Source organism: Aythya fuligula, chromosome 3 (genome assembly GCF_009819795.1).
Source record: "Aythya fuligula isolate bAytFul2 chromosome 3, bAytFul2.pri, whole genome shotgun sequence".
Classification (NCBI taxonomy): domain Eukaryota; kingdom Metazoa; phylum Chordata; class Aves; order Anseriformes; family Anatidae; genus Aythya; species Aythya fuligula.
Genome location: NC_045561.1, coordinates 23,297,955 through 23,323,257, shown reverse-complemented (window position 1 = coordinate 23,323,257; position 25,303 = coordinate 23,297,955). Strand labels below are relative to the sequence as shown.

General features: G+C 42.8%; 1 protein-coding gene across 1 annotated transcript in view; it reads right to left on the bottom strand.

Moving 5' to 3' along the window:
* The window catches only part of KCNH1 (potassium voltage-gated channel subfamily H member 1), a 179,647-nt gene extending 154,583 nt beyond the window's left edge, over positions 1-25,064 (bottom strand). Inside the window, exons 1-4 of the mRNA XM_032185662.1 lie at positions 24,934-25,064; positions 13,382-13,505; positions 13,029-13,135; positions 1,182-1,310 (exon numbers count right to left, since the gene is read on the bottom strand). Coding sequence (XP_032041553.1) covers positions 1,182-1,310; positions 13,029-13,135; positions 13,382-13,505; positions 24,934-25,006 — 433 coding nt within the window. The 5' untranslated portion in view covers positions 25,007-25,064. The remainder of the gene's footprint in view (positions 1-1,181; positions 1,311-13,028; positions 13,136-13,381; positions 13,506-24,933) is intronic.
* Positions 25,065-25,303: the final 239 nt, after the last annotated feature.

The window sequence follows — 25,303 nt, the reverse complement described above, 5'->3', positions numbered from 1 at the left end:
CACTCCCACCAAATAAATGAGAGACAGCTTTACTGCATCATGCTGATTTATCTATGATGTCAGTCCTCATCAGGATTCAGTGAAGACAACTAGTCAGGGGAAAAATATTGTAGACCCAACCTTTCCAAGAAGACTCATTTTTTTTCATTTTATTAAAGCACTGAAAACCGAAACAAATAGTATTCAAAAGGAGAAAAAAAAAAAAAAAAAACTTAACTTGGAAGAAGGTATGTTTGTCAAGGTTGTACTTCCTTTTTCATGGTAACAGGTGTTTCCACTTCGAGAAACTGCATTTTTAAAGACTAATATTTTGAGAATAAATGTAAATCAGTTCACCTTCACAGTAAGTTTCCTGTTTAATTTAATACGACAAATATTATTAAATACTACAAAAATGCAAACAACAGGAGAACTTACGTCCTATTCCCCCCCAGAGGACGCAAGTCTCTGTAATTCTCCATGTGGGTACAAAAGGTCTGTTTTTGACAGGATCTGAACGTGAGTGCAAGTTTATGCCTCTCTCACAGCTGAGTTTGCTTCCAGGCTTCTAGGGTGTAACTCAGTAAAGGGTTAACAGCAAAACACAGCAGCGCTACTTCACTCAACCTGACAGCTTGAACCTGATTCAATTTAAGACTACAGTAATCTTTTCACAGATGTAAAAGGACACTAGTCCTGAACTTTAATATAAGAATCCCATAAGAATGCTAATTCATGTCAAGACAGGCAGAATGAAATAATTCAGATAGTGGTTAGACTCAGATAGGGTTAATATCTCCATTTCTGCATAAAGTGTCATACTCAGTTTGTACAGGGCCAATACCCTTCAATTCCCTCTGAGATCAAAGAGACTGTTAAGCAACACTGTGCTTGAAGACTGTGCTGACCTGGGGATTAATAATGAGTTTAAACGGAAGAGCAGCACCTATTTGCTAAGTAAACTCTGCTTCCTGCAGCACTTGGGGGTTTCATTAGCAATGACCCGTTCTCGTGCAGGCCGGAGCCAATCCCTTTAGGAAACCTGCAGCCATTCTTCGCACATATGCAGTCCATATTGGCATAATGACAAGTTATTTTAACATCTAATCCTTTGGCTTTGGTATTTAAAGGACTTCATCTCTTTCAAGACCAGGGCAAACGAACAGAAGCAGCATAAATATATAATTGTGAAAAAGACAAACCTTTACATGAATCATCTTCAATTGGCTGCTTGAAAGCCGTTATGTCATTGAAAGTGCAAAGAAATAAAACCACTTTATCCTGCTCATTTCGGATTGGAGCAATTTTCACAAAGAACCAGACAGGTGTTCCTGGAAACAAACATATCAAGAAGTTGGTCAATGGTAGGCAGAACAGTAAGTGTGCTAGTTTAGATTTGTATACATCCAAATCAGCCTTCTATAAATGTTACTTAAATATTTTGTGGTTTTTTTTTTGTTGGTTGGTTGGTTGGTTTTTTTTGCAAACACCTACTAGGAAAAACAACAAAGCAGCTGACAAGCATTAGTTAAATTCTGTGCTCTACTTCTGATTAGCTTTTTAATCTTCAGGAATCACTTACTACTTCTGGGTTTCATCTACAAAGCCCATATGTGAACTTATAACATACTTTGAGATCTGATAGGAAAGTTTCCCTATCATATACCTACACATACACAAGCGTGCACACAGCAGTCTTGGTAGTTCTATTCAACTGTTGCAGAGAGGCCACCAATGCCTAGACCATGACCATAACAGAGTCGCAACTCAGGAACATGACCGTTTTGGTTGATTTTAGTCTTCTCTGCAAGCAGGGAGCACCATACCCTAGAAACTATGTCAGCTCTGGCCTTGTCTGCAAATCCTCCCGTGCAAGGGATATTCTTTGCAAGCTGACTTTGACTTTCTCCTGAGCGTGTTCACAATCACTCTTAGTGTGAAGCAGGACTCCACCAAATTCAGGAGAGAATAAGCCATCAGCACCAGACCATGGACAGGAGTAAGATGTACTGCACATAACCGTACTTTTTTAATTACTTCAGTAGGAAAACTCCTAGTGAAAACGGCTTGAGAGATTAGAGCCTGCACATCACAGAAAAAGATGCTCCCAGATAATGATCCTTCAGATGCTGCTGTCAATTTTCCTTGATATCTGTCCACACAGATCACCTTGAGGAGAGAAGCTGTCAGTCAGCCCTGCCTTTCTACATTTCTAGCTGTTCTGCTGAGGCTGCTGGAAAGGCAACAGTGATGGCAATGAAGTTCCATTTATCAAGACTGTGTCTACCACTCCCATTCCACAGGAGTCACTACAGCAGTGTTGGTAACACTTCAGTATAACAAGGTTGAAGGCATCAGAAAAAAAAAAAAAAAAAAAAAAAAAAACAGTTGTTTCCCCTTTTATCCTCCCCCATATCATAACATGGGCTTCTTGAAGGCACCAGTTTTTCTGTGTAATCCTAACTCTGGTGTTAAAAAGATGGCTAATTGTACATGAATTTTCAGACTGTCCCTATACCCTCAGTGACCGCAAAGAAAATATTCTTTATTGCTTTTGTGAACCTGAGATGTAAGAGCCAAAGAGAGGATTCAGGCTTGCTCGCTGTGAGCAACATTTCTCTCAAGTTTCCCTTCTGAACTACACTTGACAGAAGGATCCACATACAAGGAGCCAATACCAGCTGTAAAAATCAGCAGACTTTGACCATCTGGGAAAACCAGAACAAACAGCACTACATCTAATTTTTTGCCACTTGTGCAGGACAGACTATTTCATAAAGGGTGATCTCAGAAGATTATTTCTTTTCTGTCCTGACCACAGGGCCCTCATCTAGGCTAGAGACCAGATTCTCTTTCACTTGAATTACTCAATATTTTAACGTGAGTACATTTAATAGGGTGTACTTCATGCCGTAGTTATTTATTACTAGGGCCACTTGTGTTCTTACTGTCAAAGGATCACCAGGAAACCTCAGGTATTTCACAACTTACTCTTCAGCAAAGCGAGCAAAGGCAGCATTTTTCACCTACGTTAATATAACAGAGCATGTTGCTACCAGTGCCTCACCTGGCTGTTTCCCAGCCTCTGTACTTAGCAATCTTTTCTGGACACAGAAAGCCAAGGCATCTCCAAGACGCATGGAAAACTTCCATAAATTAAGCTTGATTCCCCACTGTGCCTGTATAGCACAGGCAATTTCAAAGCCTGGCTGTGTTTCCATGCCATATGTACAGCCACCTCTATGAACAGCAGGGTATTTGATGCAAGGAGCCCTCCACTCAAAGAGCAGAGAAATCCAAATGGAATCACCAATGGACATTTCTGGAGCATGCCTGCACAACAAGAAGTATTCAGGGATCAATACTGGTGTGTGTGTGCATTTTGTTTGTTTGTTTTTAAGAGCCAGCATTCCTGAACAAGCCCTTCCAATAAAATATAATTAAACAAAAATGCTAAATGAAAGAAAAGATTCAAAAGAGTAACTGTGCCAGCAAAATCATCACTAACTTGTTAATGAGCTTAGAAGACACTGCTGCAAAGCAGCCAACAGTAATTTTCAAGGCAGCAATGCCCTTTACACTCCCCTTTCTCACAATCTCCTAAAATTGCCCGTCTCCATCTCTTCTTGCCTACTTGTTCTTCCCAATTGCGTATGTGAACTCTTGCGAGGCTGATCAAATCTGTACGCTGGTTTTACTCTGACACCTTGGTGACCAATTACTTTTTATTTTACCCACTTCAACAACCTTCATTAGCACTGCAACTTTTTTAATCAGTCAGAATCTCTGTCAACAGCCTACATGCTCTCACTTTTTTGATTAGGGATTTTTTCCATTCCCAAAAACACTTTGTATTGTTTTCTTACTTCAAGCAACAGCCATTCTGCTACAGGCTACTCGTATATTAAGCCTATAGCTCTGAGGCCAGATTCCACACTCAGCTGCATCTCTGCTTCTCACAGCTATATAAATTACTACCCTGCTTTTGAAGATGCTGTGCACATCACAGGAACAGAAAAGATGCAATTCATCCTCTTATTCTGGCTATTTGTCAGATGCGTGCCGTTATTTCCTCTTTGTGATTATGATATGATACATTGCTGCATGACTTTTCCCATGTCCTGAATGCAGCAAGAGGAAAGACTTCTCCTGACAACCTGTAGGAGGCTGCTTCAGGGCAGGGGGCTTACAGAAGCAGGGTTCTCACCTTCTGACTCCTTCAACTCCCACTCCCGTGCTGCATTATTTCTATAAAAAAGGAAAAAACACAACTCTTTTATCTAGAACCAAGTGTATATCTTCACAATCTGCCCACTGGCAATGAGAAAGATGCAGATATCCTTGCTAACTAGAAGTTTTTGATAACTGTCATTATCTGGGAAACCTTATTGTTTGCAGAGTGTCAGAGTGCCATGTACAGGCTGTGTTGCAGGTAAGAGTATCAAACCAAGCCGGTACACAGGACCTGTGTAAATCATCTTGCAGTTTGAGCTCTACATAGTAGCAGAGCAACAGCAGAGATAGGTAGATGGAAAATTCTGCCCAGCCATCCTATCTACCTCCCCCAACACTAAGCGGAACTTCTCCCTGCAGTATGTTCATCACCATCTTGTCAGTCTCCTTTGGGAACAGAAGACAAGTGGATACAAAAACAAATTCACAAGGTGAGTGCTCGCAGGGCTGAGCTACGTGGGCTTTCTGCAGTACTCTGCAACCAGGACTTCATTCATCGTGGAACTGGGATCCGAACTGTGGGAACGCACCGAGAGGCTTAGCCAGTATGTGGCTGTGCTCAGCTCTTTCCCTGCATACTGGTTTAATTATCAAAAGAATTTTACTTTTTTAAACATTAAACAGTTTATTTAACTATTAAACAGGAAAGCTTGAAGTATAAACCAGTTATAAATCAGGTCGGAAACTAGAATTTCAACCTCCTACAGGCAGCCCTCATACTCTTGGTGTCAAAGCGGATGTCCTTGCTCAGCCAGACAATCACTGCTGGCAAGAGGCACAAACCAGGCTATTCTAATGAAAAATGTGATTTTCAGATTCAGTCCATGGGCTATTCAGGCAGTAAGAGAAACTGCAGAATGTGTTTCAGAGCTCTCGTAGCAAAACAAGAGCAACTTCCCCTTATGCCTCCAGCGTGCCTTGATGTACAGCCACTCAGAGACTGTTTACCAGCGTCTCCAACAATACATCTACTTTCATTTACATTTTGTGTTCAGTTCTGGCAAAGTCTCTCACTGGTGAAGTTCAATGATAATGCCAATGCACAAACAAAGAGGTAAACACTCCTAAGCCACGTTGGCTTCCGTTAGATTTGGAAGCAACAGTGAAAGAATCCAGAGTTTTTCTGATGGCGTTGGACCAATCCTGCTAGGAAAGGAATAACGCTCAAAGCTGGTGGAGAAGCAATGAGAACAAATACTAAGAGGTTAAAATCTACAACAAACTCCTGACAATGACCTGTATCACCAGCCTCTTTTGCAGTACCCATATTATCTAGATAACTAGAGAATTAACAGATGCAGCTCATAATGGTCTTCACTGGCTTCAGCACAGGACTTAGGGTGATGCCTTAAAGGCAAGACAATTTTACAAGACATAATTCAGGTCCCAAATCTTCTCCAGACCAACATACAGTAAATATCTCCACACCTTATCATTTCCCATCTGTAACACAAGTACTAATGTCTCTTCCTTCTCTTCTTTTCCAGCCCTGTGTATTTCACCAGTGTTATATTCCCCCCCCCCCCCCCCGCTAGGAACACCAGCATTCAACATGTGATTTGACTTTGGCTGAGGTCCTTCAGAAATTCAATGCATGGAAGTGAATGAAGCATTAAAGGTGTATTCCTACTTCTCCCCCTGAGCATACTGATAACCTCCCCACCCCTTCAGTTTTCCCTCCTCTCAAACCAAAATAGTCTATAATGAAAATCAAAATCACCATCTAAACATGCTCTGCCCCATACCTTGAACCGTTTAACCAAACAGGTCAATTTACCACCTGTTTTTCATAACTACAAAAAGCACATTGTTTAAATAAAACTGCAATGAGCAGTTTTTCTTTCCACAAAGTAGAATGAAATTTATACACAGAATAAAAAAAAAACACGTTTGACTATTCAGCTGATGTCTTCACCCTCCTCACTGAATGGGGTAAGTCTCCCCAAAGCAGTACAACTTCTGTATTACTTCATGTTTCAATCAAGTGGTCATCAGACAGCTATTGCCCTGAACATAAACAGTCAAGCAGTATGGCAATGAAAAAGCTAGAAGGACTCGCTGTGTCTGCAGCAATTACTACGTGCAGCGATGCAGACAGCAGGACTTCAGTTATGTAAACAGCACAGCTGACCAGTACAGTCACCCTTTTTGGAGTTTCACTTATGCCCAGGTCACTGTGAGATTGTTTCTGTCTACCACCACAGACCAAATAGTTTGTCCTACACCAAATTAACACACAAACTGATTTGGAAGAGTTTGGCAAGCCACTATATCCACATAGTTTTTTAACTAGAAACACAGAGGAGTCTCAGGCATCTGACCATACAAGACAAAAAGCAAAAGTCTTCCTATAGACTTTACCTTTCAGCAGAGGGTGTGCGCTGAGTGAGAACAAGCCAGCTCGGTATGTGAGAGCTCACCACGCTGCGCCAATAACAGCAGACGTTACAATACATTTCCATCACTTTAAAAGATATTGCCTTCATGGCTCCGTACCTGGTGTTGCTATGTACCGACAGCTAATGCTTCTAAAGGTCAGACCTTTACATGCTAAGATAAAGAAAATCAATTTCAGCCCCCAAAGGTGGAATTGCTATGCACAGAGTTATCCTACAACACTGGAACAACACCGTATAAAAAGGTTCACCACACACCCTACTGCCACTGTGTTGATATGATTTACCTGTTCTTCAGGGAAATCAAAACCAGAAAGTGTGTATATGAAAGGGTAAGACACAGGGAAGCCTGAAAATCTTCTTTCCATTTACTTCAGATAAAATATTTAAGGAGTAATCTTGGAAAGTCTCACTGTACTGACCATGGAGGAGATGACAGCAGGTCTTGCTTGCCAGCACATTTGAAGTCATCAAGGTCAATGGAAATTATAATTTTAATGAATCCAGAATACTTTGGTTTAACCTTCCTGAGGGTAAGTGAACTCATGCAGATGGATTTCACAAAAGGATGCAGACATGTATAACTTTTGAAAAATACGGAGCTAGATTTCAGTGGCAGGCTCAGGAGGTTACATGACAGTGTATGCTGGCTCCTTTATTCCTGTTTCTAGTCCTATGCAAACATTTAGTTTATCAATGTATATACCAAAAGTATCCATCTGCAGACACGAGAAGCACAGCACACACAAATATAAATTATTAAATGGTTTAAATCAATACCAGTTATGAGAAACTCTCCCTAGCAGTGGGCAATCAAAGATCTACCACCCCCAAAGTGAATTTTGCTCTCTATAAATTGGAATGTGTTGAGTTGTTCCTTTTTAACTTGTTTTTCTACCTATGTAAAAGCACTGGTTACAAAGGTAAATGCAAGCAGAATCTGCCAAATCACTATTTTGGGCTTATTTATCATACTTTGACATCTAAGAGTATCAAAGGGTGCATGTGTCAGGGAGGTTGGGGAAAGAGAAGAGGCATGTTTAAAAAAATCAACAAAAAAACAATAACCAAAAAAAATCTTTGTAGCATTCAATTTCTTAAGCATTCAAGAACCCTGAAAAATAGGGAATTGAACCTGAATTCAAACTGGGAGTGAGGCCCGGCCTTTAGGACATTGCTGAGTACACATGTTATGGTGAGAGCTGCTGCTTATCTGAACCATTTTGTAACGTGCAAAAGAATCACCTGCAGCCCATCCTTCAGCTGCTGCTTCCACTGGCCTCACCTTGAGAAAATACCTGAGTGAAAAATAATAATTTTTAAAAAGGTGGTTCTGCAGCACTGCTGTAGACCATGAGCAACAAGAACATCTCTGCTCAAACAGAGGACACTTGGAGCCTCTTTGTAACTCAGTGTGGATTTTATGCACCATTTCACAGACCCTCCCCTGTGTAGCTGCAAATTAAGATAACGAAGGCCAGTGTGCTAGCTAGAACCATTCTTTGTCAGCCTGCTCTGCTGTTCAAGCCTGCATTGCATTTAGCTCTCAGCCTACTTCTGATCTTCTTCCACTGAAGCATGACTGAATAATGCAGAGAAGAGGGGCTTAGATTTGGAATGGGCATCACCTCTTCTGAGGCAGATGGAAGAAAGTAAATTTCCATTTATACCAAAATTTACTTCTGCAGTAATGGCAGCAAGTGCATCTAGAAGCTGCCTGCCTTTGTGCTGCTTGTAACCCAGCCCTTTGCTGTAGATATGGAACTAGGCAATGAAAGTCTAAGTTTAATTTACTAAGCCATTTTTATTTATCAGGCCAAGTGTAAAGTACAAAAACCTAACAAATGGCTTTCAAAGTCTCATGAGAAATTACACTTTCAAAGCTGCATCAGTTCAAATAAGTTAAGATATGACTAAGACCAGGAAAATCTTTTCTAAAACATCAGGCTTTATCCTTCCTTGGTGTAAGTTAGCATAACTCCACTGATTTCACTGAGGCTCAGCATTGTTTTGTCTTTCCCATATAAACATAAACAATACTTCCAGAGTCACAGGACACTCACATCTAATCAGACAATGGAAGTGAAGCTCTCACATGAAATTACTGTCAGCGTATCTGCTGTCGTTTTGCAGTCCAGATTAAATAAAGCTTTCGCTTTGTCTCCTTCTAGGTATGACAATGAATCACCACCGAATGCAATGGGATGGCACCAGGGCTGCAATGACAAAAACTTGGTGGCTGTGCACCTGCTTGCTTCAATTGCTTCCAATTATCCTGAAGGTGCACCACATTTCTAGGAAGCAATTTTTTCTACAGAATAACAACAATCATCACATATCTGCTAAGCAATCATGGAGACCAGGATAGAAAGAATGGCCATAAATGCAAACATTGTGAAGGCAGAAAATTCTTCTGAATACTACAGGCTACATTATTTCTATACCTGATACTGTGATCTGCAATGAGGCTGGTGGAATACTGTATCAACATCTGGATGGAGCACTCCTATACTACAACTAAGTAAATGCCAGCACTTGGTGACCACCATGGAAAGTGTCAAAAATGTCTGTTGTTTCTAGCAGCATTACTGAATGTCACAAACTATTGGTGACATGTTGAGTGTAAGATCAGGACGTAATGGTTATCCAGAAAGAGAGGGATGATTCTTGCTCATAAAGATACAAGATGAAGATTAACCTGCAGTAACAACAACCTGGTTCACTTGATACTCGTGCTTTATTTTCCTTTTTTTTTTTTTTCTGAAAGAAGATATTGTATTGTTAAACAGCTAGAAGTATATTAAATGTAAAGGCTGTTGAAAATTCAACAGTACAAAAATGGAAGAAAAAAATTGCTATTTACCACAACTGTTAGTTTAAAGGGAGGGAGTGGACAGGTAAATAACAACAAAAATCTATTTCCTGGCTAATTTGTTGGCTAATTTGAAGAAAAATGGAATAAGTGAAGACTACAAAGAGGGAAAAGGAAAAGGAAAAGGAAAAGGAAAAGGAAAAGGAAAAGGAAAAGGAAAAGGAAAAGGAAAAGGAAAAGGAAAAGGAAAAGGAAAAGGAAAAGGAAAAGGAAAAGGAAAAGGAAAAGGAAAAGGAAAAGGAAAAGGAAAAGGAAAAGGAAAAGGAAAAGGAAAAGGAAAAGGAAAAGGAAAAAAGCAGGCAAAAAGATGCCTAACAAAATTCAGATTTCTTTCCAAAGCCTTCAGAGTAGACTGAAACCTATCATGTTCATTGCCCAAGCAAGCAATTGCCATAGTTTCAGGCAGAGGTTAGGTGACCACAAGGACAAAGGAGGCAGCAGTGTGGGTGCTAAAAGACTGGTAAACAAGACAGTATTTTCTGTGATGAGGTCTTTCTCAGAATAAGTCACAAGGACATCCCTTTTTTGGTACTACTCAGTTGCAGCTCTCTGGTGTTATTAGTCAGTTTCTCTAACAGTAGTTAAGGTACCTTTAAAGCTGGAAGTCTAACAAACACAAGAGCACTGTGTTTTGTTAAACTTAAAGTAAGCTCTGTGCTTTCCTTTTTCCCATGCCTCTGACCCTCCACGTATGTAGCAGAACCATCGCAGCCCTGCTTTTTGGCATGTCGCACAACACAGCTCCTGCACAGCTGGACTTTGTTCTAGGCCGCCTCTCCTCAGGGAAGCGCACAGCGGGGCAGGAAATATTCCTCACTCCACTGTTACCTTGCTCTAAATCTGCATAAAAGACGGAGAGGCCCCAGGCTGTACTACAGGCCATATGCTGCAGCAATGACAGAAGAGGAGCTGCAGAGCCTCTTGGTGCCAAATCACTGCTAAGAGAGAATTCCACATCCTCCTAGATCCCACACTGCAGCTTATTTACTTGGCTTTGGATGCATAGAGGTGAGCTGCATATGTCCCTACAGCCACTAACTGAGCTAGGAACAGAAATCAGCTCTAAGAAATAGGTAAACGTTGGAGGTGGGTAGCACTGAAGGGCATGAAGCATAAAGCAAGGCCATCCAGACAGTGCATGCAGCTTTTCTAATGAGTTGGATTAGCAAAGCTGTGCTCCAGAAAAGCCCTGAGCAATGACATCGTGTCACAGGTCATGATGCTTTGAACAGGATAAAAAGACTAGAAAAGAGATGAAGACAAAATCTCTTATGGATGTCTTTTTTCCTCTAAAGGTTGAGAGAAACCAATTCCTTGTACTTTGGCACCACCAGCTCTTGAAAGAGCAAACAAATTCTGATAGAAAACAAGCAGTTCCACACATCCACAGATGAGCATTACAGCACACACATGTTGTCTTAGCTTCCTGAGTCCCTGTGGTTCTCTCTCCAAACTCCAATGACCATAGAACAGCTTGGGTTGGAAGAGACCTTAAAGAACATCTAGTTCCAATGCCCCTGAGATGCCACCCCTAGATCAGGTTGCCCAGGGCCCCATCCACCTGGCCTTGAGCACCTCCAGGGATGGGGCATCCACAGCTTCTCTGGGCAGCCTGTGCCAGTGCCTCACCAGCCTCCGAGTGAAGAATTTCCTCCTAACATCTCATCTAAATCTCCCCTCTTTTAGTTTAAAACCATTCCCACATCCTTCTTGTGCCTGGGGCTGCAGACCTGGACACAGCACTCCAAGTGGGCCTCACAAGGGCAGAGCAGAGGGGGACAATCACCTCCCTCAACCTGCTGGTCACACCTCTGTTGATGCAGCCCAGGACACAGTTCACCTTCTGAACTGCAAGCACGCACTGCTGGCTCATGTTGAGCTTTTTGTACACCAGAACCCCCAAGTCTTTCTCTGCAGGGCTGCTCTCAGTTCTTCTCCCAGTCTGTTCTCCTGTCTGGGATTGCCTTGACCCAGGTGCAGCACTTTGCACACTTGGACTTCTTGAACCTCATTAGTTTCACATGGTCCCACTTCTTGAGCTTACCCAGGTCCCTTTGGGTGGCATCCCTTCCTTCTGATGTATCGACTGCACCACTCAGCTTGGTGTCATCTGCAAACTTGCTGGAGGTGCACTCAATCCCATTGTCTATGCCACTGATAAAGATACTAAACAGTATAGGTCCTAAGACAGACCCCTGAGGGACACCACTTGCCACCAGCCTCTGCCCAGACATAGAGCCATTGCCTACAACTTTCTGGGAGTGACCATCAAGCCAGCTCCTTATCCACTGAATGGTCCACCCTTCAAATTCATCTCTCTCCAATTTGGATATCAGGATGTCATGTGGAACCATGTCAAAGGCCTTGCAGAAGTCCAGGTAGATGACATCCGTTGGTCTTCCCTTGTCAACTGATGCAGTCACATACAAGGCCACCAGATTGGTCAGGCATGATTTGCCCTTGATGAAGCCACACTGGCTGTCTCAGATCAGCTCCTTGTTTTGCATGTGCCTTGGTACTGCTTCCACAATCATCACTAGCTGGTCATTTCAACAGAAAGACCAATGGCTGCACGCACAAAAGTAGGTGGGATTATGTTTCCTTAGAAAACTGTTCCTTCTGACAAAGAATAAGGTAGCAATTAGGTTAACTGTTGAAAATTGCATCATAGCAGTTTATGTTATACTTACTATTATTGCTGTACTTTTTGGTTAGAGACCCCGAGCCCACTACAGCAAGACTGATCAAACTGATCATCACAGCATCATAGTAATGGGAAGAAGTTGCTAGCAGGATGCTCCTGCAAGGTACCCTGCCTTGTACACAGACACTACCAGTTTCATGGTTAGGAAAAAAAAAATGTTAAGAGCGAAATGAAAGTAACAGAACACAGCCTTCTAGCTTGACATTTGGCCAGCCTGAAGACACCAGTGAATTTGCACTTCAGGTCATGTTGGGTAGATGAAAATAACTGCAATGCCATAGTCATGGGGTGGGGGAACAAATTTGAGGCAAATAGTTCATCTGCTGACATGTGGAGTTACAGACACACTAAAATTCCTAGAAAAAAAATCATGCTACAGTTAACAAGTAGTTTTATCCAAAGCAAAGACAGTTTCATCACAAGGCTTCAAAAGGAAGTGGTTCAGCTTCTAAAACAAAATATGGCATCCTTTTATTATGAAGCCACATCTAAACACTGGTTTTGCTAAATCAAAATTGAGAAAAAATTTAAAAGTACCTTCTCTGTAAGAATAATCGTTTGCATAAACCTAGCTTGGACATTAACATTGCTAATGAAATCTTGAGTATCATCATCACACACGAATTGCTCTAAAGGTCAGAACAAATTAGAGCTTCCTCTGCCTCCATGAGTGACTTTCACCCCTAATGTTCTCATTTCTCCCTTGTAGATCAACTGGCAGAGCAGGGGTTTATGTAGCCCTACATAAAACACAGTACTATGGGCTGGCAGACTTGTAGCTCGTGTTACGATTTAAAACAATTTTCCACACCTACATTAACAAACAAACCAATCAACTACTTACTGTTCTTCTTGTACATCAGGATTTCAAAGGAGTTCATCTCATAGTTCTCAAATGTTTGTCGGACCTTGTCAATTGTATCTTTGTCTGTCAGCTCTCCATACATAAAACTGCAAATAAAGCAAGGAATTCAAGTCAGATACAAGACAAAGACACAAAGCCATTTGTTTACAGTGTGAAAAGAACCTATTTAGAAATAGCCCTTCTTTGATTTTGTTTCACCTGAAAAGCATATTTGACAGATGCAGCCCCAGGAGATAAAAGACAGAATTGGGATAAACAGATTACTGTTTTCCTCAACCAAGAAGCACAACACTACAAGCTATTTAACAGAAAATAAATCTGTTCCCAAATACCTGCAGGTGCTGCTTTTTTGCATAACTTCTGCTCTGTGATATCCTGATAGCTTGCAAAATCCATCGTTGCTGTACACAATGGGCCAATCCACTATCTGGGCATTACCCAAGACAAAATTAGTATCTGTTTGAAAGAACACATCAGTTAGACATTAGACAAGGCTAGGGTTACATCAGTAGAAAGACTCATTTTGGGATCCCAACCTCATTGCTTCCGTTCCTGCATGTTTTTTTCCCAGATACTATTCTGAATGTAGTCAACAGGATTATTCCTTGCTTTAAATCAATTTTTATTTTAAGAAAATATTAATTACTCATGCACAGACAAAGAGGTTGATTTTATGCAAATAAAACACATGATGTTAAGCCGGTAAAAGTCATTCCTTGACTACGGAATGGGCAGATTCATCAAACTGGTTCCCCCTGTGCCACATGTACTGATCCACCATGACACTTGAGTTCGAATGAGAAGCCTCTTCACAGCCAAAACAGTACAAGAGGTATTTCTCATTTGAGCATATACAAACTTCACTCGTGGCCACACAAGCTCAAATACTCCCGGTAGGATGTGTATAGCACAGCACCCCAAACTAGACACCAGACAGCTAGGCTCCATACTTACAACAGCAGAAAGACCTTTCTGTTCACTGTACAAGCTAGAATGAGTTTCAGCCAGTAAGGAAAAAAAAAAAAAAAAAAAAAAGAGCAGGATTCAAACCTTCATTCTCACTGGCTCTTTGAATGCTACTTTTCTATGATTAATATTGCACTCAAACAATGAATATACTCAATCCTAGGCCCAGACCTTGCTTCTCTGCTGCACTGGCTACACCTGTGCTTACACCAACTATCTACACCTGTGCCAAGACAGACAGCAGCATTGGTGTCTGGGCACTGACATGCAGGAGGAGCAGGAGATGGCGGCTCCTCTCACAGCTGCAGAGACCCCCCAGCTTTTTGACAGAAGGCATAGGCAGCCACGTGAGATTCAAGGCATTCATATCAAAGAGTAGTCTCTAAGGGTGTCCGCTATGCTATCTGCTTTTGAGGATCTGCCCCCAGCTGCTCAAATATACATAGCTGTCATCAATGGTTCCTGCAACTGAGAGACACAAACAAGACTTCTTACCTATTAATTGCAAAGAGTTTTGTTTATTTTAACTTCCTCTTGCAAAAATTTTTGTCCTGTTGCAAACTTCAAGCGGGTTTAAATAAAACATTCCTGTTGCTATCTAAATCCATTGCCCAATCCCATGAGCAAGATTAAGTGTATCTTTATACACTCTTTAGAGTGAAATATACCAGTAGTATAACTTCAGGACATTTTAACTGCTTTGTTTCTCACAGCCTCTTCTAAATACCATGGTTTTTGCTTGGTTGAAGTACTTTGTTCCAGAAACAATACATGTCTTTTACCCCTTCCTACGAATAAGTAAGCCAAGTCATTTCTCATTGCTAAAGCAAGTGCTTTTGAGTGTCTATTATAAACACTGCACTGCACTGTTAGGATATTTTTACATTTTCATCAGGAAGTACAAAAAAAAATATGCAAATATAAATTTTAGGTTGTGTTCTGCCCTGATCTGAATGGTGTTGATTATTTCACGCATTCAGTCCTCACCATCTCCTTCTCAAAAGGTAATTTACCTTTCTCTCCCCTTCTTCAAGAGCTCCTTGAAGAGTTTCTATTAACTGAGGCAAAGACCTTCCTTGCACACTTAGATCTCAACATTGTCTTTAGATAAATAAGCACAGTTGTTGGTGTGTTGTGTTTTTTTTTTTTTTTATGAAACGCTATATAGCATACTTTTCTGATGGCCATTACCATGCAGATCCTACTTTTACCAGAGAGCCCATGAGGTAGGACAGTGCTCATATCCCCTTTCTACAGGTAAAAGCAAGGCACTAAGTCCACATGGGGATTTAAGCACTGAAAGCCAAGACTGCTACAGCCTAGATCCTAGGTGCCCAACTCTCATATTTTAAGATTGAGGTTTTTTCCTCTCTAGTAGTTCTTATGATGCCAAATATTTTAACGTAAGACCACTTCTTGCAGATTTTATGTAAAGCCAGCTCTCACGGATAACACCCAAGATTCTCTGCTACTACAGCAGGAGCTAAAGAATCACATTCTCACTCGCCTACCTTTTGGCCAATGAAGCCTGATTTTTTGGACCACCAGAGTTTCCAAAGGATGCTTAAAGAACATGCATACATTTCCCTCCCTCCTGAAAGCCTAGCAGTTTGGGTGTTCTCCTAGGAGATGTGGGGCTACCTGAGGGAAGTGAAAGCTCAGCCTCCATAACCATCAAGCTGCTGAAGAGAAGGTATGCTAACATCCTCACCACATGAATTTTTAAGTCAGTGTGGCTTGATTGCTGTATTTTATGCATCCATATGAGGCAATCCTGTTAGCCTATATTGGGTGAGCCTTTCCAGGGGGGTGGGAGTACAGTGCTTCATCTAAGAATCCAGGTTGGGTTTAGATGAGAGTTACAACCACATTGAGAGACCTTTATGTAACTATCAAGCTTCAACAGCAGAAATGCGTGCACTTATCGATTCAAGGAGCAAGTCAGATATTTTGAGGATTCGACTGCTCACTAAGTGTCTCACTTCTAGCAAGTTTCCACTTCATGTACCTTGACCCACTGTCTGTGGTCCAGGTCTTACCTTGCTTTGACACAAACACACAAAGTAAATACTGAAGCAGGACCAGCGCTCTAGAGCTCCCCGTGTTCTGGAAGCCTACAGAGAAGCCATTTGCCCTGTGAGCACAGCAGCCAGGCCGCCAAGAGAAGCTGGAGCACAGCAGCACCTAAACCGCTAGGCCAGGGAAGAGGTTTCCAAGCCACCGCTCTCTGCCTGCCTTCCTTGGGAAGATACCAGGCTCATGGTGACCAATTCCTCGTTCCCGACACTGTTGTGAGGGTGACAATCTGTACTAGTGGTTTCCCAACCTCATGTACCCATTTCTTTTTCCTCACAGGCCCCAGCGTCCACACAGCGTGTGGAGGGGACAGATTCTGCCCTCACACCACACAGTAAAGAAGGGGTCTCAGACACAAACAGGAATTTCTTTCCAGTTACTCACTCATCTTCCCAGATCTCTTTGAAGACAAAACAATGATACAAAGGTGGTTCTGTGCCTACGTGGAGAGCACGCCTGCATTTCTTCTCAGACAATGGTGTTTTGCCTGTGCAAATGTTGGCAAGACACAGCGTAAAACAAGGACTCCCACTTACAACTCCCCTGCATAGTTTATTCTGACAGATAACCTGGAGGTAGAAGGGCTGTTCTCATTGCTATCATTTACATTCAATTGCATTGACATCCCTGACAACGTGCTGCTTGGAGACAGCTCATAATCTGCTAAACAATTGTTCCTAACATAAGAAAACATTAAATAACAGCCACTGAGGCAGATATTGCCTTTCTATCTGAAGGGACACAGGGTCCCAGAGGCCAGGAAGCAGCTGTGGCTTTGTTGCAGAACGAGCACGAGGGATGCTCTGGTGAACTCTTGGAGCATCACAGAGCAAGGCCTCTACAGTACTCACAAGTGGGTCAACAAGGCTAGGCCAGGAGCTGGTCAGAGGAAGACCATGAAGGAGAAATCCACTGCTAAATTCTCTTCAAAGATGGGATAAAATGCACATGCAGTAGCTGCGGTATTCAAACAATTTAGTGACTTGAGGTACCTCTCTGAAAGGACTCAAAGGACTTCCTTACCGGGAAATCAGTTTCTAACACAATGCCAATCAGGTTAGCAGTATTGCCCAGCCCAAGGAGAAGCTGCAAGCCTCACTGGCTCCTCTTATCAGCCCTGACAAAAGTTGAACTCAGAGATGGAGAGTCTGAGTGCATATAAATAAGGCGCGGGGTTCTGGCTCGTGCTGCGTTTGGCACAGTCTGAGCCAGACACTTGGGAGGCACAGAAACATGTAGAGGCACAGCACAAAGCACCTCCTGCTGCAGAAACACCTGTACGAACTGCAGCATCTCACAGGCAGCACAATCACTTGCAGAAGTAGGGAGAGCTTCTGTGACCAGGGTCTGCAGGGCTGGCTACTTTGTGAAATGCCCCACTTCATATTCTCTAACCTGCGTTTTCCCAGGTCAGCATTTTAACTCCTTCCACAATGTAAGGATGAATGTTGCTCAGTCACAAAACCCACGCTTTCTTCCACTTGCAAAATGCATCATCACAGAAGAACCAGAAAATATCTTTCTAAATAACGTGGTTCCTTTACCAGCAGTGACAGCAACCCTCTACAACACCCAGCCTCACCAAAACTCCTGCTACCTACAGAATTGTGTTGCTTTCTGCACTGCTCTATTTAATGGAAACTGTCCATCAGCTCTAAGCTCCGAAACACCTGAGGACAAGAGGCGTCTCACAGAGGCAGCTGGTCAGGACTAGCTCGCTGAGGAGGGGTTGCTACCCTATCTGTGGCCACTGGGGATAGAGGCAGGGGATACAGCCTCCTTAGTTACTGTTCTGTTAGCTGGGCATCAAGCAGCTTAAACTTAAGTATGGGGGACAGATAAGTTTCCAAACAATCCTGATATTTACAAACTTGTGACCTGTATCACCAGTAGTATCATTCTGACATGGGAAAGAAAGAGTTGGTTTTGTTTCTTGTAAGGAACCCAATGCATGGAAATAGAATGCTGCTTATAAGTACACCTGTCAAAACTGCTACAGCCACAGAGCTCATACATATAATGTTTTTGCTTTAACAGTTTGCAAAGGAAAGGTATGTGTGTATTGTTCGTGTTTAGTCTTAACTTTTGAAAAAAAAAAAAAAAAAAAGAAGCAGCACTTAGTCACAGAGACTACTTATGTTGTTCAAATGTAACTTCTGAGGTCAAAATACGGCCCTCGATTAGTACAAATTAAGTCAAAATGAAAAGCATTTCCACCACTTATTCAATCCTTTCTTTGCACCTACATGATCCAAGGCTCACACTTCAGGGACAAATACACAAGACTCAACCAAATTTGCACCTTAACACAAGTGCTGTACCTGCATTCAAAGAAAGTACAAAGCTGCTCAAGGGACCAAAAAACTATTCACTTAGTAGAATAAAAGTAATAGGACAAAATCCTGCTCTTCCACCCACATACTGCTATGGAAGTCAACGATGTTACATGCATACATACATTCACTCAGTACCTCCTAGCATTCATTTCCTAATTTTTTGTTTTTAATATCCTATTAAAAAATGATTTCTCTATAGAATAATGGTATGGATGCCTCAAAATTGTACATCCTTAACACTGAGACCAAACTATTTTAAACCATATCATCACTCTAATACAAAACAACATATTACAAAACCCTATAGATAAGTTCATTTTAGTTTACATGTTTTATAGAAGATATTTATAACAAAATATTTATTTTAGAGAAAAAAAAAGAGAGAGAGAGAGAGAAGACTCACTGTATGAAGAGCATACTGCAAGTACAGGCTGAAAAGAATTATTAAAAAACGTATTTCATCATACTTACTACAAATGACAGAGAGACACCAACTAAAACAACAACTTCAAGTGACTCACTTTGAATCATTACAGAAAATGAATGCCAATTTCAGCCAGCAGTGTAGATAAAAAAGTGCCAGTTCCATCTCAAAATTTATTATTATGCCTTATTATAGTATTTTGCTGTATGCCTCTACCACAAGAAAAGTTTAAACTGAAAAGAATAATACATCCTACCAACACTAGTAGCTGTAAAATCTTCTAATTATCTGTATTATTAAAAAAAAAAAAAGAAATTAGAGAAGAAAAATGGAAGATGAATAGCTGAAATGGGAAGTGCACAGAAGCTGTCATATGTAATTTATGCACAGCATTGTTCTTTGCCTATCTCTGAAGTACTGACCATACTGAAAAAAAATATTAAAAAAAAAAGACAAATGTGACGTTAGCATGAGATAATGTTCAGTAATTAGAAAGTTCTTCAGCTGTAAAAGTCATGCACTGCTCCATTCAAAATACTGTTTAACAGCACAACTTCACTGCTTAATTGGTCAGGTTTTCCCCCTCCAGTTTGATCTTAAAAGAAATCCAGGGAAAAGCATGATTTGGTTGCATCAATTATAGGGGTCTTACATCAGTTTAAAAAAGCCCTTTGATTTATTGATTATAGCTACAGCCATCAAGAGCCTTAAAAGCATTTGACAAGACCTAACTCCCTGCTCACTTTTAGCTATACGAGTTACAAAAATGCATTAACAAATTCTCCAATGAATGGGTTTCATTAAGATTTGTTTTACGACCTTGTTCTAGGATTTAATGCAGAAATGGATTGATACGTTGAATTATCACAGTAGAACTTCTTGAGCTTTCAGAACATTAATTTTAAAACACATTATCTATCATCTCTGTGTTGTACTTTTTTTTTTTCTTACTATCTATAAAAGTCATTTTAAGGAAATCTGGTTGTAAATGCATTTCCAAACGCATAAAGATGTGCTCACAAATTTAGGAGCTTCTGGCCTAATAACAGCTAGCAAAGAAACATTTTATAATCAACTCAAGTTGTAACAAGGAAAAAAAAAATTCCAATAGTCAGTAGACATATTGATGTACCGACCAGTTGTACAACAGCGTGGATGAAAATAAAGGTGCCTCCATAACTGGTAAGTTAGAAAAGAAGGAAGATCAAGAAGAAACAAACTCCTTTCTTTTGTTTCATTCTCAGTTTTGGAAAATGTCCTTAACAGAACCTACAAGTTTTTCCCTTGCAGTTGTTGAGGGTTTGCTGCTTGTACATCTCGATGTCTTGTTTTAATCAGTGCCAACAGACAGACGGCACTCATGTGTTTTTACATGAAACCTTGGATATGCAGTCTTGTAGGATTAGATATGAAAGGGCACAAACTCGAGTTCAACCACTGGATACCAGATTTGTAGAGGATAACATTCACTTTTCTTTGCCCAGGGCAAGCTGTAGTAAAGGCAAGAGAAGCAACAGAAGCTAACGCCACTCTGTACATACACCACCATCTTACCCAGCAGTTTTGCAGCTATCTTTTGCAAGGTTTGGCTTTGGCAAAGAGCTTTCTGTACGAGGTAAGAGGAGTAGCCTCTCTGCAGACCCATCTATTCCACTGACATTTTTTATGTCGAAGTTAACCCACTGAGGTCAGGAAAATAGATGAGCCTTTAACTGAGAGCATGCAGGAGAAAGCCTCCTGGAGATCTGCTCCAGGCTTCCAAACCAGCTCGTTTGGGAGCCTTGACAATTAGGATAGCTTAACCTATTCAAGACACTCATTAGGAAAGCCTCAATATTGCTCTTCCCTGCACCCAGTTAAGTTTGTCCATTTCAGTACTTTTGTCTGAAAAGTCACTGCATTACATTTCCCTACTCAACAGAACCTCACTAGCTCACACTGGGACATAATTTACCTGCAGCACAAGGCTTCCGAGCTGGTCCTCTGGAAAGAATGAATTTCACCTCGTGTTGCTTGAGGACTCATTGTAGATTATGGAAATTTATGAACTGGCAGGAAACCAAACATATTCTATCAGAAGAAAACAGAAAAACCTGCTCCACCCCAAAACTATGCTTCCTTATTTCAACTGCAGCACTCCTGTTCTCAGAATGAAAATACTTTCTCAATGCCTGACGCTATTTACCAAAGGTGTTGTGGCAGTGTAAGGCAGCCCAGTGATACCAAGGACAAGACTACCCTGGGCACATCACACGCAGAAGAGCGATGCAGAACATGTCATGTCCATACATACGTACCCTTCCAATGTAACAGCTCAGAGTCTGGAAGTGAACAGGCTAACACCTAAGCTAGTAAACCCTGCCATTGGGGCAGCATGCCTGCACTTCTTCTAGACCCAAATCAGATGAGCTGCAGCCATGTCTCCTCCTCCAGGCTCATGGGTTCAGACCCGGAGGCAAGCAGCAGGGCCAGGCTGCAGCAGAAACAGTGCCGTCAGGTTAAGGATCCTTTGCAAACATTTCATTTAAATAAACATTGTGCTAAAGTGCAAAAATACGAAAATAAAACTCCGTTTTGTTCTTCATTCTGTCGTAGATTCCATCCCATTTGTCTCTGACTGAACACAAAAACAGGTTGTTCAGTTCCAGGGCTGTTTATAATGAAGTTAATTTCTCTCCCAGGTCTCGGGCAGCGGTACAAGGTTAGCAGGCCCAGGTTGCAGAATGTTTATTGTACTGGGACTTTACAGTCTCCAGTGGAAGTAATGCTGTAAATCATGGAAATACCTGTTACTCTCAGGATTTGTGTCTCAGGGTGCTTTTTTCTTTCCCTCTCCAGGGGACTCACTCCATTCCCCATCAAAGAGCGCAGGTTTGCTTCCACACCTGGTCTCTCCTTAGGGTGCTCCCAGGGGAAGCAAGACTAAACCCGCACAAGCCTTACGCCCTCAAGCCTCCCCTTCTTCCAACCTCCTTGTTTTGTCAATAAATCAGAAAAGTATCTGTGACTTCCACTGAAATTCCTAAGCCATGGAAACACAGGGCTGCTCTCTTTTGCCATCCTTACATGCACTAAATTCTCATGCACCAAGGAAGGACTGCAGATTCCAGCTGCTATTTATGTAAACATAAAAGTATTTTTGCCTCCAGTTATTGATAAAACATTAGAATATCACAAAATCAGTTCTCTCTATAACATGCCACACCGTTTGAATTCGGTGCCTTGGCCATGAACCAAGATTATAACTGTTATTGTTATAGTGCTTGTGTACTGGGGGTGTATTACATTACCCAAGAAAAACATTAATATCACATTAGCAGTAACCATCAGAGGCTAGCAATTCTTTACGTACTGCACTGTTTTATGGCACGGGCTCATTTTCTGTCCCATTGGGTGCTTGGGCCTTTAAATATTTCAATGCTTCAAACAAATTTTTGTCGACCAAGCACCACATGCAACATTTATTTTTCTAGAGCTACGTGGCTAGTTCAGAAACAGGACTTTTAAACATTAAATACAGACAAGCAGGGTTGTAGTGTCCTTGGTTCTTATTTTTTTCCTCCAGACTTCCAACAGGAAGGATGTCAGAGATGCTCATTTCAAAGGAGGAAGAACCACAGCATTCACACTTCATTCAAAAAGTCTTGTAAGAAGTCACAGAGGACCAAATGAGGACCACAGGTCTAGACTGATGACATTTTATATATTCTTTACCATGTGTGCTATATTAAGGCGATCCTATCCCAAGATGGGCTGACAAATTCTCAGTTCCTTCTCTACTGCAGTTTGTGGAGATTTTTTGCAGCTTGTAATCCTCGGACAGTGATTCTGGCTGGTGCTTAGCGGATGAGAACCCATCTCGGCTGATTTGTGACCTTAGAGGAAACTCTCATCCCTAAAACTCATAAGAAGACTTCGGACCATTGGAGTTTGAGGTACATCTTGCTGCAGATGGTGTGATATGAACAAATACTAACCCTAAAGGAAAAGCCCTGAACTTGCATGCTTATAGATACTGCTGTTACCTCTAGCTAGTGAAGGTGCATCAGCTTGCCAGTCTCACACCTAATACGAAAGGCTGTCCAAATAATTACTTGTTAAATTACTGGTTAAAATGGCATCACTTATGCTGTCCTTAGAGTAATGCTTCCAAAAGTGGTTGCATGCCAATGATTTTTTTGTTACAATAAGCCTCTTTCACTGAGTTATCCCTCCCAGCACAACTTGGAGCAGGAACGTATTTTTCTCACTTCACCTGTGACTGTGGATGCACGTCATACACAAGTGCCTTCAAGTGAAGCACTTACTCGGATATACCTCCTGCAGTTCCATGAGCAAATTCCTCTCCTTTCAAAGGGAATCCTCCCCAAATTAGCAACACAGCTATATATGTATCAATGCAATATCTGTTGGCACTACTTAACTTGCCTACGGGTGCCAGCCAATGAAGTTTGACAACAAGCCCGGGGTTTATTTGGCAAATCCCAAAGGGGCCAGATAGTTTCACTGTGGGTCACGTTACTATCCAATCGAATGAAATCAAGAAGGGGGAGCCAAACCTCAAAGTTTATGGGCCCTTTTAAGCGCTCGTCCCATGGGCATCTCAAAGGTGAAGCAGGCAGGCACCACAGGACCGGGCTGTTCCCATGCCGTCCCCACGCTGGATGACACGGCCCTGCTGGCTGAGGAGAACGGGGACACCATGCTCATCTCCTGACAGCCACGGACGTCAGAAGATGCTGATGGTCCCACGTTAGAACTGAATCATGCAGCGCTTGTATGTGACGGCATCACGTTACAGCAAGAACAAGAAGGCACATTACAGGAGAAATGGGCTGCTAAACCTGAGTCACTTCCCAAAGCTTCTCCTAATATGTCTGAAGGGTGCATCACTTCCTACCAGGCTTCATCTAAAAAACCTGTATTTATTACAGCCCGCGGGACTTGCTAAGCATTTGGAGATAGGAGTGCTGTCATTTCACCTGTGCTGCCTGGCACCACGCTCTGTTACGACACCTCCTTAATAATGGGGGAAAATAGGAAGAAACAGAGCAAAGCTTCTCCTGCAATCCCCCCCACCTCCAAACCTCAATCCATTTATTGCACTTTGCCATGTTTTATTTCTCGGCACCGAGAGCCAACAGAGAAATTTGTTTTTTAATGAAGGGAATTATTCCTGAACTCAAGCCAGTTTTGAGAAAAGCCCTAGCTAACCGGTGTTAGACGAGCAGAGGAGCAGCACGAGCCTGAGGAAACGTTAACATCTTGTACAAAGAGGGCAGGCTTGGCTACGAGGACGGCTAGTATTTTTTCGGGAAGGCAGCTGCCACCCCCTTCCACGGGGAAGTTGCAGAGAAAGGCAGCCTGTAAAAATAGCCTCGCGATTCATTCCCTGCAAAAACATGTTCCCACCAAAGGCGATTTTTTTTTTTTTTTTTTTTTTTTACCCCTCAATAACATCCCGTAATTGAAAATAATTGAAAACCACTCTTTAGATAATCTGAGGTTCTGGCTGCTTATCGGGAGGGTTAATTGTCTTCGCCTTATCAGAACCGGCTGCCTGCCGTTTAATTAAGCCCTTTCGCCTGGGCTCGGGGCAGGGCTCGATCCTAATTCCCGGCGGCACCACAAGTTCCCAGCCCCGTGAGTCCGAGGCGCCCAAGTGCACGGGAGCCTTAAAGATGGCAGGACTTGGGGCCCCCAAAAAGCCACCCGTGCCCGGCTGCAAGCAAGCACACAGCCGCGATGCTTCCCGAGGACAAGTCCCGGAGCGCGACAACCTGGGCACGGTTAAGGCACATTTACACGGCCGGTGACACCGGGGGCGTTTTGCACCCCGCAGTTTCCCGAGAGGGACAAATAATAATAAAAAAAAAAACCATCGCCGCCTCCCCGCTGCCCTCCCCTCCCGACCCCCTCGCCGGGAGCCTTTCGCCTCCCAACTCGCCGCCCCCAGCGCCGGGGACCCTCCCGCAGCCCCCCGGGCTCCCGGCTGCCCGCTGCCCGCCGCGGGGACTCGGCTGGGCTGGGCTCGGTGCCGCCGCACCTGTACCGGCGGGGAGCCCCCAGCCCCGCTCCTCACCGTTAGACCTCCGCACGATGTTCTCCAGGAAGGTGTTCTGAGGAGCCACCAGCCCTCTCCTTCCCCCGGCCATAGTCGCTCTGCCGGCGGCGTGGCGCGGCGCGGAGGGCTCGGCTCGGCTCGGCTCAGCCCCGCTCCGCCGCCCGCCCCATGCCTCCGCCGGGACCGCGGGCACGGCCGTGCGGCATCAGCCCTCCCGCCGCCGCCTCCCGCGCACCGCAGCCCCGCGGCCGCCGCCGCCGCCACCGCCGGACCTCCCCGCGGCGCCCCCTGCCGGGCAGCGCCCCGCACAGCCCGCGCCGCCGCCGCCTCCAGGCCGGTGCCGCAGCGCCATCGTCCGGGCCTCACAGCTCGGGGCCGCCTCAGAGCG